General features: G+C 36.2%; 2 protein-coding genes across 2 annotated transcripts in view; one reads left to right on the top strand and one right to left on the bottom strand.

Annotated features, from left to right (window-relative positions):
* grna (granulin a) overlaps window positions 1-2,543 on the bottom strand; it is a 43,412-nt gene extending 40,869 nt beyond the window's left edge. The window contains exon 1 of the mRNA XM_053239389.1: window positions 2,525-2,543. The gene's annotated coding sequence lies outside the window, so the exon portion shown is untranslated. The remainder of the gene's footprint in view (window positions 1-2,524) is intronic.
* Window positions 2,544-6,072: 3,529 nt separating this feature from the next.
* ifi35 (interferon-induced protein 35) lies at window positions 6,073-13,589 on the top strand. The gene is made up of 10 exons (XM_026917082.3): window positions 6,073-6,170; window positions 7,243-7,272; window positions 7,359-7,433; window positions 7,525-7,683; window positions 8,150-8,266; window positions 8,406-8,550; window positions 8,987-9,093; window positions 10,242-10,428; window positions 10,717-10,826; window positions 13,211-13,589. Exons 2-10 carry the CDS (start codon window positions 7,258-7,260, stop codon window positions 13,409-13,411), a joined length of 1,116 nt encoding a protein of 371 aa, XP_026772883.3. The 5' UTR covers window positions 6,073-6,170; window positions 7,243-7,257; the 3' UTR covers window positions 13,412-13,589.
* Window positions 13,590-14,807: the final 1,218 nt, after the last annotated feature.

Raw genomic sequence — 14,807 nt, 5'->3', positions numbered from 1 at the left:
CCTATAACAGCACAACACTGAGTGTTTTATTCCTTTCTGAAGTCACTGTGCTTGATACTGTTCTGTTTAAAAGTGTGAAATTTTTGACTACATGCTACAAAAAAAATAATCAGAGCAGGTTTGTTTTTAGAGAGAAAGTTTTTTCCACTTCCTGACATTTTCATTCTGGTTAACTCCCTGTGGGTATTTGACCTTGATATTAAACACACACTGTTTACGTGTCTGCACAAAACTTTGAACTCTAATATTACTGTAGACAAATGTGAAAATGTGTGCTTGCAAAGAGAAGACGCTGAGAGAGAAAAAATTTGATATTACACTGAAACTCTTAACAGACATTACGAATTTCCGGACAGTTTTACCAAAACCTAAAAGCCATAATACAGATTAAACTAAAGCCAAGTTTGTGTGAAATCTGTTAAATGTGATCATTATATAAAAAAGTACTGTTGTTTTACACTGATTTAGTTGACAGACAGATGAAAGAATAAATAAATATAGCCTAGTTCCCTTCTGTCTACTGTCTTTTGCATGAAAATGTATTTTCTAATGTTGTGAAATCTGTATTTTAGAGGTTGTGAAATCGGTTTATATTCAACGCAGTGATGAAGGGATCGTGCATGAAGAGGTGTTTTTAGGCAGTGTGTTACAAAATTTAACCATTACCGTCCAGTTGGTGTACAAATCCCTGTTATGAAGCTCATGCCCAATCAATTACAACACCATACCCTGCTTTTACAACATCTTATATTACAACATTATACACTGTACAGCCAAGAGTACGTTAACATCTGACCATCACACCCTTATGTGGTTCTTCTCCAAACTGTTACCACAAAGTTGGAAGCACACAATTGTATAGAATGTCTCTGTGTGCTGTAGCATTACAGTTTCCCTTCACTGGAACTGAGAGGCCCAAACCTGTTCCAGCATGACAATGCCCCTGTGCACAAAGCGAGCTCCATGAAGACACGGTGTGTGAAGGTTGGAGTGGAAGAACTCGAGTGTCCTGCACAGAGCCCTGACCTCAACCCCACTGAACACCTTTGGGATGAACTGGAGCACCGACTGAACCCCAGACCTCCTCACCAACATCAGCGCCTGATCTCACTAATGCTCTTGTAGCTGAATGAACACAAATCCCCACAGCCACGCTCCAACATCTAGTGGAAAGCTTCCCAGAAGAGTGGAGCTCATTATAACAGCAAACACAGGGGAATAAATCTGGAATCCGATGTTCAACAAGCACATATGGGTGTGATGGTCAGGGGTGCACAAACTTTTAGCCGTATGGTGCTTGTTAACATCAAGCAATTATGATATTTATGTGAAAAAATATTTTTTTTAAATGATTCAAATAAGGCGAACATATCTATAGTGATGCACTCATTCACTGAAATAAACGAATACAATACAGTAAATTATTATAGTTAATTTTCCTACAGAAATAAAATACGCAAGTGCAGGATTCATCCATCTACCAGCTGAAGTCAACTGTCATAAACTGCCATATTTAAAAAATAACAATAATAATTACATCCAGATCAGTGTTCATTTCAGTGTCATATAAAAAAGTAAAATCTCATTTGAATATTTCTACAGATATAACATTGAAATAGGAATGAAATGAACTGTAATAATTAATAATATCTGAGCCACTGCCTTTTTTTTTTAAAGGAATCTAAAAGAAGCCATGAAAGATTCAGGAAAAAAAAATAAAATGATCATTACGTTAGATTTCACATCAGATATTAAATTATTTCCCATCAGCATAATAAATATAAGTGTATACAATCTGTCACATCTGGCACTTTTACAGCTGTTCCTGACATTCCACATCAGTTCAAAAGGTAAATATCAGTTTAATTCATTTATAAGTCAAAATATACGTTTAATTCAGCTTTTCTAGGATTTTATTGTTCTTCATCTCACTGTGGTGAGATATGTGTACAAAAATAGGTGTTTATCATGATATCGGGATATTTTTAACTCTGTTTCTCTCTTTATATATATATATATATACATAAATATATATATATATATATATATATATATATCTATATATATATATATAGTATTTTTTAATTCAATCTATCATTTGATCATTTGATACACACATGTGAAGGTGTTACTGTAGGCTGCTGTAAAGACAATATAAAAATCTTGAATCTTTAATTCTTTAATAATTAGTTCATTAGTTCATTTTAATAAATAGTTAATGCAAAATTAAAAAGTGTTCTCTGTGTCCTTTACATTTCCCTGGTCACGTGATATGAATGCATGTCGTATTACTGCTGTGTGATGTGTGAAATGTGAAGCAGAATCAGTGTGTGAATAAAATCTCAGGCTGTATAGCAACTGATGATGCACTGCTGGGGTTTTTTTTGTTTTTTTTGTTTTTTTCTTCATAACACATCTATTCAACTAAATGTGAAGCTAATTAAAGAAAAAAAAAAAAAAAGAAAAAAAAAAGATGTGTGTGTGTGTGTGTGTGTGGTATTTAAGTTGAGCAAGTTGTACTCACCTCCCAGCTCTGCACACTCCCTGCTGACACTCAGACAAGCTGGTTTTATCATTTCATTTTCTCCCTAAACTCCGCCCACTGCTAGAAACCCCCTGAAGCCACATCCCGGAAGTAGACTACAAATTACACCCTAATCTAGATCTTAATCCTAGCAGGAGATTTTTATCATTTATTAGCGTACGAGTTAGATTAACACTAAAAACTTATTTTTATTTTAATACATCCGTCAGATTTCAACTTATTTCTATTTTATTCAGTTCCGACTTCCTGAGTAAGAACTACATCACCCACAATCCCAACCTCACAAGCTCCACCAATCAGAAAGCAAAATGAAGCAAGGTATTGGGACATTGTGGATATTATGTTAAAATATTATTGCGTAAATTTTATAGACAAAAATGCAAATTGTTCATAATAAAACCAGCATTTTATCTTTTCTTAATTTTCTGCTTCACTCATAAATCATAAATCATCAAAAATAACAAGAAAAACATAAAAAAACTCAAATTTATGTCATTATTATAAATGTCACATAATAGTTTTTTCTTTTCTTTTTTTTTAACATAGATTTTATGCACGTTTTAATTTGTTTTAATGATATATATATATATATATATATATATATATATATATATATATATATATATATATATAGTTCAAAAGTGAAAGTTCTGCTAAAATAATCATATTCCTGGGATTAACAAATAACCTTCGTATCCTCAGTTAAAACAAAATAAAACCAAAGAAGCACATTTTAAGTTTCTTCAAAAGATTAATCTCTCTTATAGACCTGTATTTGAAAATCCATGGATATTATGCCTACTGATGATGTGTGTTATTTCTTTAATAATATCAGTTTTACCAAAGTACTATAGAAAAATGTTTTTGAATTATTAATAATTGTTACATGAAATAACATTGAAATATAGGTCTCCTTGACCTTTCAGCAGCGTTTGACACAGTGAACCACAAGACTCTCCTATCCACCCTCATGAGCCTAGGAATTCGTGGTGCAGCATGGCAATGGTTTGCTTCCTACCTGGAAGGTCGGTCATATCAGGTGACATGGAGGGGATCCACATCTGCTCCCCGCAGACTCTCCACTGGTGTCCCACAAGGCTCAGTACTTGGTCCTCTCCTGTTCTCCCTCTATAACCGATCTCTTGGTGCGGTCATATCCTCACATGGGTTTTCATACCACTGCTATGCAGATGACACTCAACTCATCCTCTCCTTCCCTCCCTCAGACACTCATGTTTCTGCTCGGATCTCAGCATGTCTGCAGACATCTCATCATGGATGACAGCTCATCAGCTGAAACTTAATCCCACCAAAACTGACCTGCTGTTCATCCCAGGTGATTCATCCCCATCTCAGGATCTTGCAATTTCCCTACACAATTCTCTGATCTCGCCTTTGGTTACAGCACGCAACCTTGGGGTAACCATGGACAATCAACTGTCCTTCTCCTCTCACATTGCTAATCTAACACGCTCATGTCGATTTCTCCTTTATAACATCAGAAGAATTCGTCCATTTCTTTCCTCACAGGCCACACAGGTGCTTGTTCAGTCCCTTGTCATTTCAAGACTGGACTACTGCGACTCACCCCTGGCAGGTCTGCCTCTGAGCGCCATTCATCCTCTGCAACTGATCCAGAATGCAGCTTGTTTTCAACCTTCCTAAATTTTCCCACACCACCCCATTGCTGCGCTCCCTCCACTGGCTTCCTGTAGCTGCCCGCATCAGATTTAAAACACTGATGCTTGCCTACAAAGCCAAAAACGGACCAGCACCCACTTATCTCAAAGCACTTATCACACCTCCAGCGCCACCACGCTCCCTATGATCCTCAAGCGCTGCTCGACTGATCCCTCCATCTCTCAGGGTACAAGGAAGACCTGCATCGAGACTCTCCTCTGTTCTGGCACCAAGGTGGTGGAATGAACTTCCCCTAGATGTCCGAACAGCTGAGTCACTGGCAGTCTTCAAGCGACGTCTAAAGACTTACCTCTAAATTAGCACTTAAAAAAAAGTATTGTCTGAGCGCTTGTCTATTACCTCCCCAACAGAATTTTTGGACTGATGGTATTCCTAGTTTGTCATCTAGCAAGCCAGTATCAGAAAGTATTTTTGATAGACTTCAAAGCACTTTTGTAAGTCGCTCTGGATAAGGGCATCTGCCAAATGCCATAAATGTAAATGTTAAAGGTGCAATAGTCAGTTTTTTTTTTCATTTTCATTTTCATTTCTTACTTACAAACAACCTGGAAGATATTTAGAACATGATAATAAAAATATTGGTTTAAGCCATGACCTCAGCACAAGGGTATTAAGTTTCTGAGAAAACCTGTTTGGAAAATTGACTTCCGGTCTGGAAAGTTTGTTTGTGTTTAGATCCGCCTCCTGTCAGTCATTTTATAGACACTATATGGAAAACCATGGATCCCAGGAGTGGAGTTTTGTGAACATGGGAGGGAATGAGAGTAATGACTCAAGGAGTAAAAAAAAAATAATAATTCAAACAACCCAGCTACATAACTGTTAGAGACCTAATCTCGATTTAAAAAAACAAAAACAAACAAACGACTAATCTTACCTAATGCCTTTAAATACACAAGAGTCAGTTTTCCTTTTTGTTTGTTTGTTAGTTTTTTAAGGAGGTCTGTTGTAAGTTAGTGCTTAGCAGGGACCCAAAGAAATTAAAGTTTAATAAAAGAAAAATTTGAAATATGCTTAAACTGGTGTATTATCTTGAAATATGATATTTATCTCTTGATAATACTATTTTTTTCTGTAATATAGTTTGAGTCAGCTGTTAGAAATGGATCACAATTAGGTTTTATCTAAGGTACAAATTATGATTTGAATTAGGAAATAAAATATCCAGGAAAATACCAAATGTCCAGTTTCTTGTGAGACTGTATTTACTGTTCAAACAAACTGTTTATCAAATGCTTTGCATTCCTCAAATATACTGTACCTTTAAAGTGGTGCAGAAAAATAACACAGCATAAAATAGTTTAAAGGCCCAAAATAGTTATTTTAAAACAAAATAGACTGAGACTAAATGTAAATTAAAGCTTTTTTTTTATTGTTATTAAGTCACCTGACTTCAGGACCTATAATGTGTTTATGTTGTTTGGTATTGCACATATTTTCAACTTCGTGTCAATCTTTACAAAAAAATACAACTAACAAGCTTCTTATTTTCGCTACAGGGTAAATTCCATAATTAATTATGAAACCTGCTCTTAAAAATAACACCAAAAGCAGTAAATAAAGTAAAATATGTTTTAAATATATATTGTAGCTGTAGCAGTAAACATACTATCAGCTGTTTCTAGTACTTCCGGATTCGTCACTTAATCCACGCTCTGATTGGTCAGTGACCGGCGCACGTGAGCGACCGGAAGTACGAACTTAAGTAAAAAATAAAAAAACAAGTAATAATTTTTTTTCTCCGTAGCATAATTATTGGTTTCGAGGCTTATAAATGAATTTTCTTTTCTTAAAATTTGTCCAAAAAATATAAATAATTAATAAATGATAACAATAACAACGACGTCACAGCCGAGGGCCGCCCCTCGCAGCTGAGGAAAGGAAAGTGAAACAGTTTTACTGCAGCGTTACAGCAGGACTCAAGGTATAGTAACCTGTGTTACATTTATAAACCATAAATATTTATTATATTTATAAACAAATATAGCTGATAACAGAGAGTATAATGATGTAATTAAACCAAGATATCAATACTGCATTATTATAATAATAATAATAATAATTAGCTGATATTAATTATGTAGGAAAGTTAACAATCTACGTCACTCATAAGTGAGAGTGTAAATGTCAAAGTGAATGTTAAATAATAACAATAATTACTTTTTTAGGGAAATCAATACTTTCTTTTGTGACTACTATGTTGATATTGTGGATTTTAATGTATGTTAAGTCTTCATTATGTAACTACATTAAACACAGGCCCAGACTCTTGTCATTTCCTGTTTACAGCATGTTGTAGGAGCTCTTAAATCTGATGAGATCTCAGATAAAAATCTAAACATGAGCTTTTATAAACTATAATCTATATAATATATTAATACTTGTTAATGGCAACTTTTGGTGGATGTAATTAAACTAAAAAAATGACCTTAAATTAAATTAAATATAAATTTGAAAACTGATTAATTAATGTTTTAAAAAATGCTGATGCAAGAAACAAGAAAAAAAAAAAACTAAAAAACAAACAACATCCATGATAAACGTAAAAGCAATCAAACTGCATCGATTTTTCCTGTTAAGTATAATTGTTAAGTAATTAAGTATAATTGTTATGTAAAGGAGTATACGTACATATATTTAGAATTTTTATTCCATTGTGAACAAACCTAAAATTAGCCCGATTTCTGTTCACACATACCAACTTTAAGTTTGTTCACATAGTGTTCAGTAAATGTTCGACATGACTGATTGAACAACTCTGTGATTGTTTTCTTCCAAAATTTTATCGCAGGATTGGTGATATTTTCAGTCTAAACCTTGTATTGTATTACAATAATAATAATTTATGTTCAATTCATGTTTACAATGGAAATATCCCAAACCATGATTGATTTATTCACAGAGACACACCATTATCTTCTTTGTTTGATGTAAAATCTAAAAACATACTGTGTGTAATCTAAAAATTTTCCTGCTCTCCTGCTCTCTTTCCACAGGCTCATTCGTCCACGATGTCTTCAGATGAGGTAAGATATTAAATATCATGGAAAACATTTTCTTTTTTCTTTTTTTCTTTTTTTCTCTGATGCTCATGTTGAACCTGTCATTTCAGGATTTCTCTCTGGTCACTGATGACAACCCATCACTCAACCTTAAATCCATTTATAAAGAGATCGATAAGATGAAGGTGCAGCTCCTTTAGAAAGCATCTGTAACTTCACCATAATCCCATCACCTCAAACACAAGCTCACGTGAATGTGTGTTTAAATGTTCACAGGCAGAATACAATGACCTGCTGAAGGAGCAGAAGTTGCTCTCTGAAGCCAAAAAGAGTAACGTCATGTTTACTCAGGAGTTCCAGCAGCGAGCCAGTACTATGAAAAAGCGCCTGGAGGACGAGAAGATGAACCAAGCCGAGGCTCTGAAGAAAGAGCAGGTCGCAAAAACCTCCACAGTGTGAACACTGAACGCACAAATAATAATTCTCCTATGATTACATGAATTTTACAACAGTGATGAGCAGCACGATTCACTTTAGCGATTCGATTCAAGATGTTGAATCTTGATTCATTTGATTCGGGATTCAGAATAGCGTCCAAAAAAAATTACAGTATATATACATTTCAGGAATCAGAAATAATTTTATTTGCCAAGGAATATTTCAAGGAAGGTGAATCAAAAATATACAAAATATACAAAATTAATCAACACCTTTGACTAATCAGAATCGAGCATTGTTTTAGTGTATAGATTAAAAATGACTTTCATTTGTGACTTCCTGCAAGTTATTTCACGTAAAAGACTGAGAAAAATGAACAATTCACTACGAGTTTAAGGTGATGTACATTATGTAATGATGTGTATTAACTATTAACACCTTCTAATGTTTCCTCTCCGTGTAGGAAAAACTGTCAGATCTAAAAAAGGAGGAGAGCAAACTGAGTCTAGAGCTTCTGAAAATCCAGCAGGAGTTGGGAAGAATAGACGAAACCCACCAGAGCCTGAAACAGCAGACTGAGGTTTGGGGAAGTTTACCAGTAAATAATAGGAGACAGTAATGATTTAATGCCACGTGTTGGAGATGAACAGGGAAGAAGAATACTAAACTCCTGGATTCAGATTGAAGAAATCAGTTTATGAATAACGTTCGCTCTTTAGGTGTCCACTGCAGTGCCGGAGAAGAAGGTCGTATTTAACGGCGAGACGGCTGAAGGAGATGATGCGCTGAGCTTTGATGTAAAACCTAGCATCGTGTACCCCATGGAGGGAGGCACGGCATTTATCACCTTCGAGGAGGAAGAAGGTGTGTAGAGTTCACTTCAATCAGTATCGTAGGATTTTAAAATGTATGTATATTAATTAGTTATAGAAGGGATTTATTTATAATCACACTATCCGGTGTCACCCAGATGAGGATGGATTTCCTTTTGAGTCTGGTTCCTCTCAAGGTTTCTTCCTCATATCGTCTCAGGGAGTTTTTCCTCAACACCGTCACCTCTGGCCTCCTCATTAGGGATAAATTCATAAATTTAAAATTTATATCTTGAATTTATATGTTTCTGTAAAGCTGCTTTGTGACAATGTCCATTGGAATTGAATTAATTATTGTATAATTGTGTGGTCCCTGGTGGTCTAAAAACCTGTGCCAAATCAAACATCCGGACCAGTGATCCGCTGTGGCAACAACAACAGCTGTTGCATAATTGTGTCTCTCCATGTTTCTCTGTTTTGCTCCTCAGTTGCTGAAAAGATCTTGGCTCTGAAGGAGCACGAGGTGCAGCTCGGGGATTGTAGCATCACCGTGCGGGCCGAGCCGGTGCAGTTTCTCGTCCCAGCCGATGTTGAGGTACGTCGCAAGATCTCTAAACCTCTGCATTTAAAAATGTTTCAGAAAAAAAATCTAATATACAAATTTTTCCAAATTCTCCAAATAGAGTCGATCTATCCAATGTGTCCGATGTTTGCTTCCTTCTTTACCTCTCCACTTGAGCTCTAATCCTAACGTTGCTAATGATAGTCTGTCTTTTATTCTTCATCGAGATCTTCAGTGATGACAGACTGATACTGATTTCCTGTCATCTATAAACATTAAAGATGTAACTGATAATTCAGAATGAGCAGATACTGTGTTTTAAACAGATACTAATACAGATACGAATAGGAGAAGAACTTTTCAGTGTTATTCAGTGTTTTATTTTAAACAAAGCTTGTCAGGGAGTCTGGTTGAGGCTAGAAGTGTGTATCCCGCTGGGATCCCACGGAAGGCAAAAAAAGTCGCATTCATTAACATCATTAAAATGAATGTAAAGCACTGTGCAATGCATTTACAGTGTTTATTCCTTCATCCTTAGTAACTGCCTGGTCAGGGTCGAGGTGGTTTAAATTAGGCTACTAGTTTGTTAATATTTGTATAAAAGTTATATTAAATTTGTTAGAAAATATCGCATGTAGGTACAAGCAGGATTTTTAAAAAAGTCCTGCGCGCATTTCTAGTTGAGACCAAATGTGAACTTGAGTTTATAAAAAAATAAAAGAAAGAAATAAAGAAAAAAACTTCATGGTTTGTTTCAGACCAAAAAAAAGGTGAACTGAATTTCGGCAAGTAACTAAACACTGGAACATTATCGAGGCTGCCATCCTGGACATCGCTATTTTTTTCTAGTACAATTTGGTATCAGCCTAACCACAGGCTCCGCCTCCCAATGTTTAATGTTGGAATTGATACCGCCTATCAAAAGTGAGAACACAAGAAAATATTCAAAAATGGATTTGTGTAGCTTTATTTTGAAGCAAATACATGAAGACTAGGACATGTGTTTATGGAAAAGATTGTGGGTGACATATTGGGTGACTTCTATTACTTGTTATGCTAGCAACATTAGCATTACCGCTCCAGTGTAGAACTTTTCACATCAAACACGTCTTGCCCGATCAACTGCATTTGGGGTCAAGGGAGAAATCTGATTTTCTTCACATGCTCTCTTTTCGCTTTAGATGGACACTCAGGTTTGTCCTCGCCGCATCCTTGTCTCCAACCTGCCCAAGAAAGAGAGCGTGGAGCGCATCCTGGACAAGCTGGAGATTCATTTCTCAAAGTCAAGAAACGGAGGAGGCGAGGTGGAGGATATAGTCATGCTGGACGATTCTGGCAACGTGGTCATCACCTTCCTAGACAGCAACAGTGTGTATATTATATATGTGTATATATATTATATAGGGGCATTGCTCCAGGGGCACCGTATCATGGCTCACCCTGTGCTCTGACTCCAACTTCCTAACAAGCTGGGGTATGTGAAGAAAGGAATTTCACTGTGCTGTAATGTACAGTATATGTGACAAATAAAGGCTTCTGCTATAGATTTAGGGGATTGTTAGGAATTTTGAAGTAAAACATGTTAATGTGAAGTTGGGATTTGCTGAATGGATGTGTTTAGGAATCCAAACACAGCATCTCGCTCTCTTCCCCTAGTTTCCAAGGGACTTACAGATAAACAGATGCATGAGATTGAGCTGGACAGAGGAAAGAGGTGCAAGGTGAAGGTCACGCCCTTTCTCAACGGCGAGATCACACTTCTCAAGGTGAGAGGAACTTTATACCTGGTTACTCGACTAATGCTGAATGCACGCTACGTGATTTTCCTATCGTAGACTAATTTTGGGGATCTGCAACAAACCCATCCCTCCCATCCCCCTCCCCTCAGTGACAAATCACGTCCCAGTGGTTACTTTATCATAAACACTCACGTGTTTTCAAGCGTGGTTGAAATTCTTAGTGGTAAATCATGTTGTGTGAGCACCTCTGTGACAAGCAGCAAGAACAGCTCTGCGCAACAGTCAAGAGGAAACTAATGTATGCAAAATAATGTTGCTTCTATAACAAATGAATTAGAATTTTATACCGAAACAATGCTTAGAGAAACACAGTATGAAAATAGCAAAGTTTCTTTGAACTATACCCTCCAGTTCTCTTTGCAGAACAGACGATCCTCACTGCTTGCATCTCCCCAATGTTATTTCTCTTTTTTGTTCTAGTTTTCATACAAAACAGTTCAGAAAATGATAATCAGCCAGTTGCTCATGCTCCAGCTTGACAAAGTCACATGATAGACAGCTCTTGTGTTTGTTTTTCAGTATAAAAGGCCAGATTTTGCTAAGTGGGCACAGTAATACACAAACCTCAGTAATAACACAGATGTGCTGATGTAGTTTAGGGCAATTTATCACTTGAATACTTGAGTCCACACTTATTACTGACTATGGGCTCATTTGGGGGATGAGCTTGCAAGTGATAAAAATCACGGTTCCCCTTGTAGAGAAGTAAAAAATAAGTCGTGGGCAGTGGAGGATTAATAGATACAATCATGTGATAGGAATCAGAAGGTTGTGAGAGCCACCGTTGGGACCTTAAGCAACTCTTAAGTTTAAGGAGTTTGTCAAAAAATCTATAAAAAATCAAATGTATACAATTCTAGCTTTAGCACAACTGTAATTGATCAGCCAGTTGTAATTGTGTTTGGTGTTTGTAGTTTTGTGCTGGAGCTACGGGGTAATGTTGGGTGAGACGCAATAGCGCTCTATCTCACCTATAATTCTTTTCATAAATAAAACCTAAATCTTCTCGACATTGTTAAGCTCTGTAATCTCATTTTTAAATAAGCACATCTCTACAGTAATAGTGATAGTCTATATTTAGAAATTTAAGTTCATTTAAGTGGAACTACAGTACTGTGCAAAAGTCTTGGCACCCTATTTTTTTTTTTTTTTTTTTTTTTTTAGTATAAACTTTGTTATAGATGTTTATTTTCTGACTTCTACATTATTGATACAAAAACCTTTTCGATTCCAAACATTAGTTTTCCAGCACAAAATGAAATGTTTCACAAAAAAATGTTTGTATGTCAGTAAAGAAAGCAGCAGATTCCATAAGAGACACTTTTCAGATAAAACATAATGAAGGCTGCTGGGTTTCGCTGCAGAAATAAGAAGCGAGTCGACAGTCAAAGTCTCCAGAAGAACTGTGGCTGCTTCTGCAAGATGCTCAGTAACACTTCCAGCTCATTTCCTTATAAAACTGCACACACTGGAGATACCTGAGATTTTTTTTAAAGCGAAGGATCGTCACACCAAATATTGACTTTGTTTCATTTATTACTGTTTACTGCTTTTTATAGGATTTTTTTAAATGTAGAAACATCATTATTTTAGAAGGCGTATTTGCTCTAAAGCATTTCTTTGCATTTGCCTAAGACTTTTACACAGTCCTGTATATCATCTTCATTATGATCACTTCCAGCTTTCCACTATAACTCCACCCTCAAACTGTGGAAGGCGGGGCCTGTAGGGTGGGATGATGTCAAATTGCACCATAAATCTCATCTACATGTCTGTGTGACATTCCTGAAGAACTGGATGTGGTTTTTAGACTTTCATTACTACCTCAGACCTGCCAACCTTTTTGTTTAGGAGCTCTGAAGGTTAATATCTGTGTATCGTTCCAAAATATGCCAAAAAATGCGGTCGTCTTTTTTCCGCCGAACCACATAATTGGCACATAAACCAATTGATGGGAATCTGGAATGATTGACAGTTGCAGTTGCATAGGTGTTTTGAACTGTTCAAGATTAACTGGAAGCCCTGCCTGTAAACTGTAGTAATCTCTAGACTTGAGTTTCTCGCTTTGAAAGATGATGCTGTTTTCACTTTCTCTTGTGGTTAATGGAGAATGTTTTAAATTCAGCATGAAAATGAAATGAATTCTATCACTGTGTGCTCGAATTAGAGCACATTAGCTAGCATTAGACACTTATATAGCTAACGTCGGCTAATTTATTTATTAGGGATGAAACAGTTTGAGCAGCAGATCAACAGTAAAAATATCAGCCATGTGGAACTCTTTCATTTTAATTTGAAGATTAATCCATAATGGTTAAATGGTCTCACCTTTCCTGGAATTCCGTCCTCAGACGTGTAACACGACCTGCTCTAAGACCGTGCTGCTGACCGGAATCCCCACTGTGATGGAGAAGGACAACCTTCAGGACCTGCTGGAGATCCACTTCCAGAAATCTGCCAACAGCGGAGGAGAAGTGGACGCAATCGTCTACAACCCAGTGGGCGGGAGAACCCTCGCCGTGTTCCAGGAGGACACTTCCAAACCTGAGTAGAACCATTAAAGTGGACTGAGCCGTAAAAGCCAATGATATTCTGATATTCTGGAGTTATGTAATGGACTTTCCTGGAGGTCTTTCATCTAGATATGGGCCAATCATATTACTTACCTGGTTTATGATTATATTCATGATTTTAAGAATATTTAAAATAAATTTTCGGTACATTTCTCTATACCTGTATCTTTTTGGACAGCATTGTAATCTAACCTTGTTAGCGTTGCACTCGGGACATTATCACTTCTAGCATGTTGGGCATGTGACTCTATTACCTTCACAAATTCATGAAAAGAAATGAACCAGTGCTAATGGCGTGAAGACATTAAGGACATTCGAATAATTTGCTTAATAAGTTATTAATTTACTTTCAAGCTAAAATTTGGGTAAGTGGGTTGCACTTTCAAAATGACCTCATCAGTCAGTCAATGTATCAATGAAAATTAAAAAAAAGGAAAAAAGAGAAGACTTAATTTTCTTCTTCTCATGATCCTCAGGAAATTCAGATGAAGAACATGTGACTTGTGGAATATTCCAAATACTTATACAGTTTTCATAAGCTATAATGGACGGCTCAAGGAAAATGAAGTTGCAGGCATGAGATGTTCCACAATAATGCCAAAATAATAACATTTCTGAAGTATTTTAATGATTATATGTCAAAAATATCTTAATTTTACATACAGATTAGTAAATGTAGGACACAAATAGCACCTCAATCATCGAATCACCCTGCAGCAAGCTAACACAGCTAGCTAGCAACTCACAAACTCTGCTGTCTGTTGGGTTACACTATGCTGATTAGCAAACTGTTTCACTGAAGTCATTTTAAGTTGAGCTAGCTAGCGTAACACGTTTGTAGACAATCAGAAATGAAAAGCTGTTTCAAAATAATCATTTACATGAGCTGATTTACAAATGTGATGACCTGCTTTTCTTGTAGCCAACATTTCCCTCATGCTTTGATTTTTTTTGTGTGACTATTGTTAGAAATCTTTCCCGTAGTTCAATGTAGCCAGCTAGACTAGCACAACATGACAGATGGCACAACTTGCTAGTTATCTAGCCATGTTAGCTTCTTCCAAAATAGAGGTAACAGTGTTCAAAATGTTTCTGGTCGAGTTGAAAAACTAACCAGGGATTAAAACATTTTAACATTTTAAGCAGGGATAGCTTTGTGCTAGAGCAGTCGAAGATATCTGACACAACTAGCTAGCAAGTTAAAAGCTACGCTGCGGTTGTGTTATGTTAGCTACATTTAGCAAGCAGCTTACTTTAATCAAAATGACAACATATTTTAAAAAAATTCCAAAGAAGCTTTGTTTAAAATGATGGAATTTCCTTAAATATGGACTAAATAAGACGTCTCAGAAGAAAGCTCTGCTTAATCACATCT

Source organism: Pangasianodon hypophthalmus, chromosome 13, assembly GCF_027358585.1.
Source record: "Pangasianodon hypophthalmus isolate fPanHyp1 chromosome 13, fPanHyp1.pri, whole genome shotgun sequence".
Classification (NCBI taxonomy): domain Eukaryota; kingdom Metazoa; phylum Chordata; class Actinopteri; order Siluriformes; family Pangasiidae; genus Pangasianodon; species Pangasianodon hypophthalmus.
Note: the sequence above shows the minus strand (reverse complement) of the source record. Positions and strands in the feature narration are given on the sequence as shown.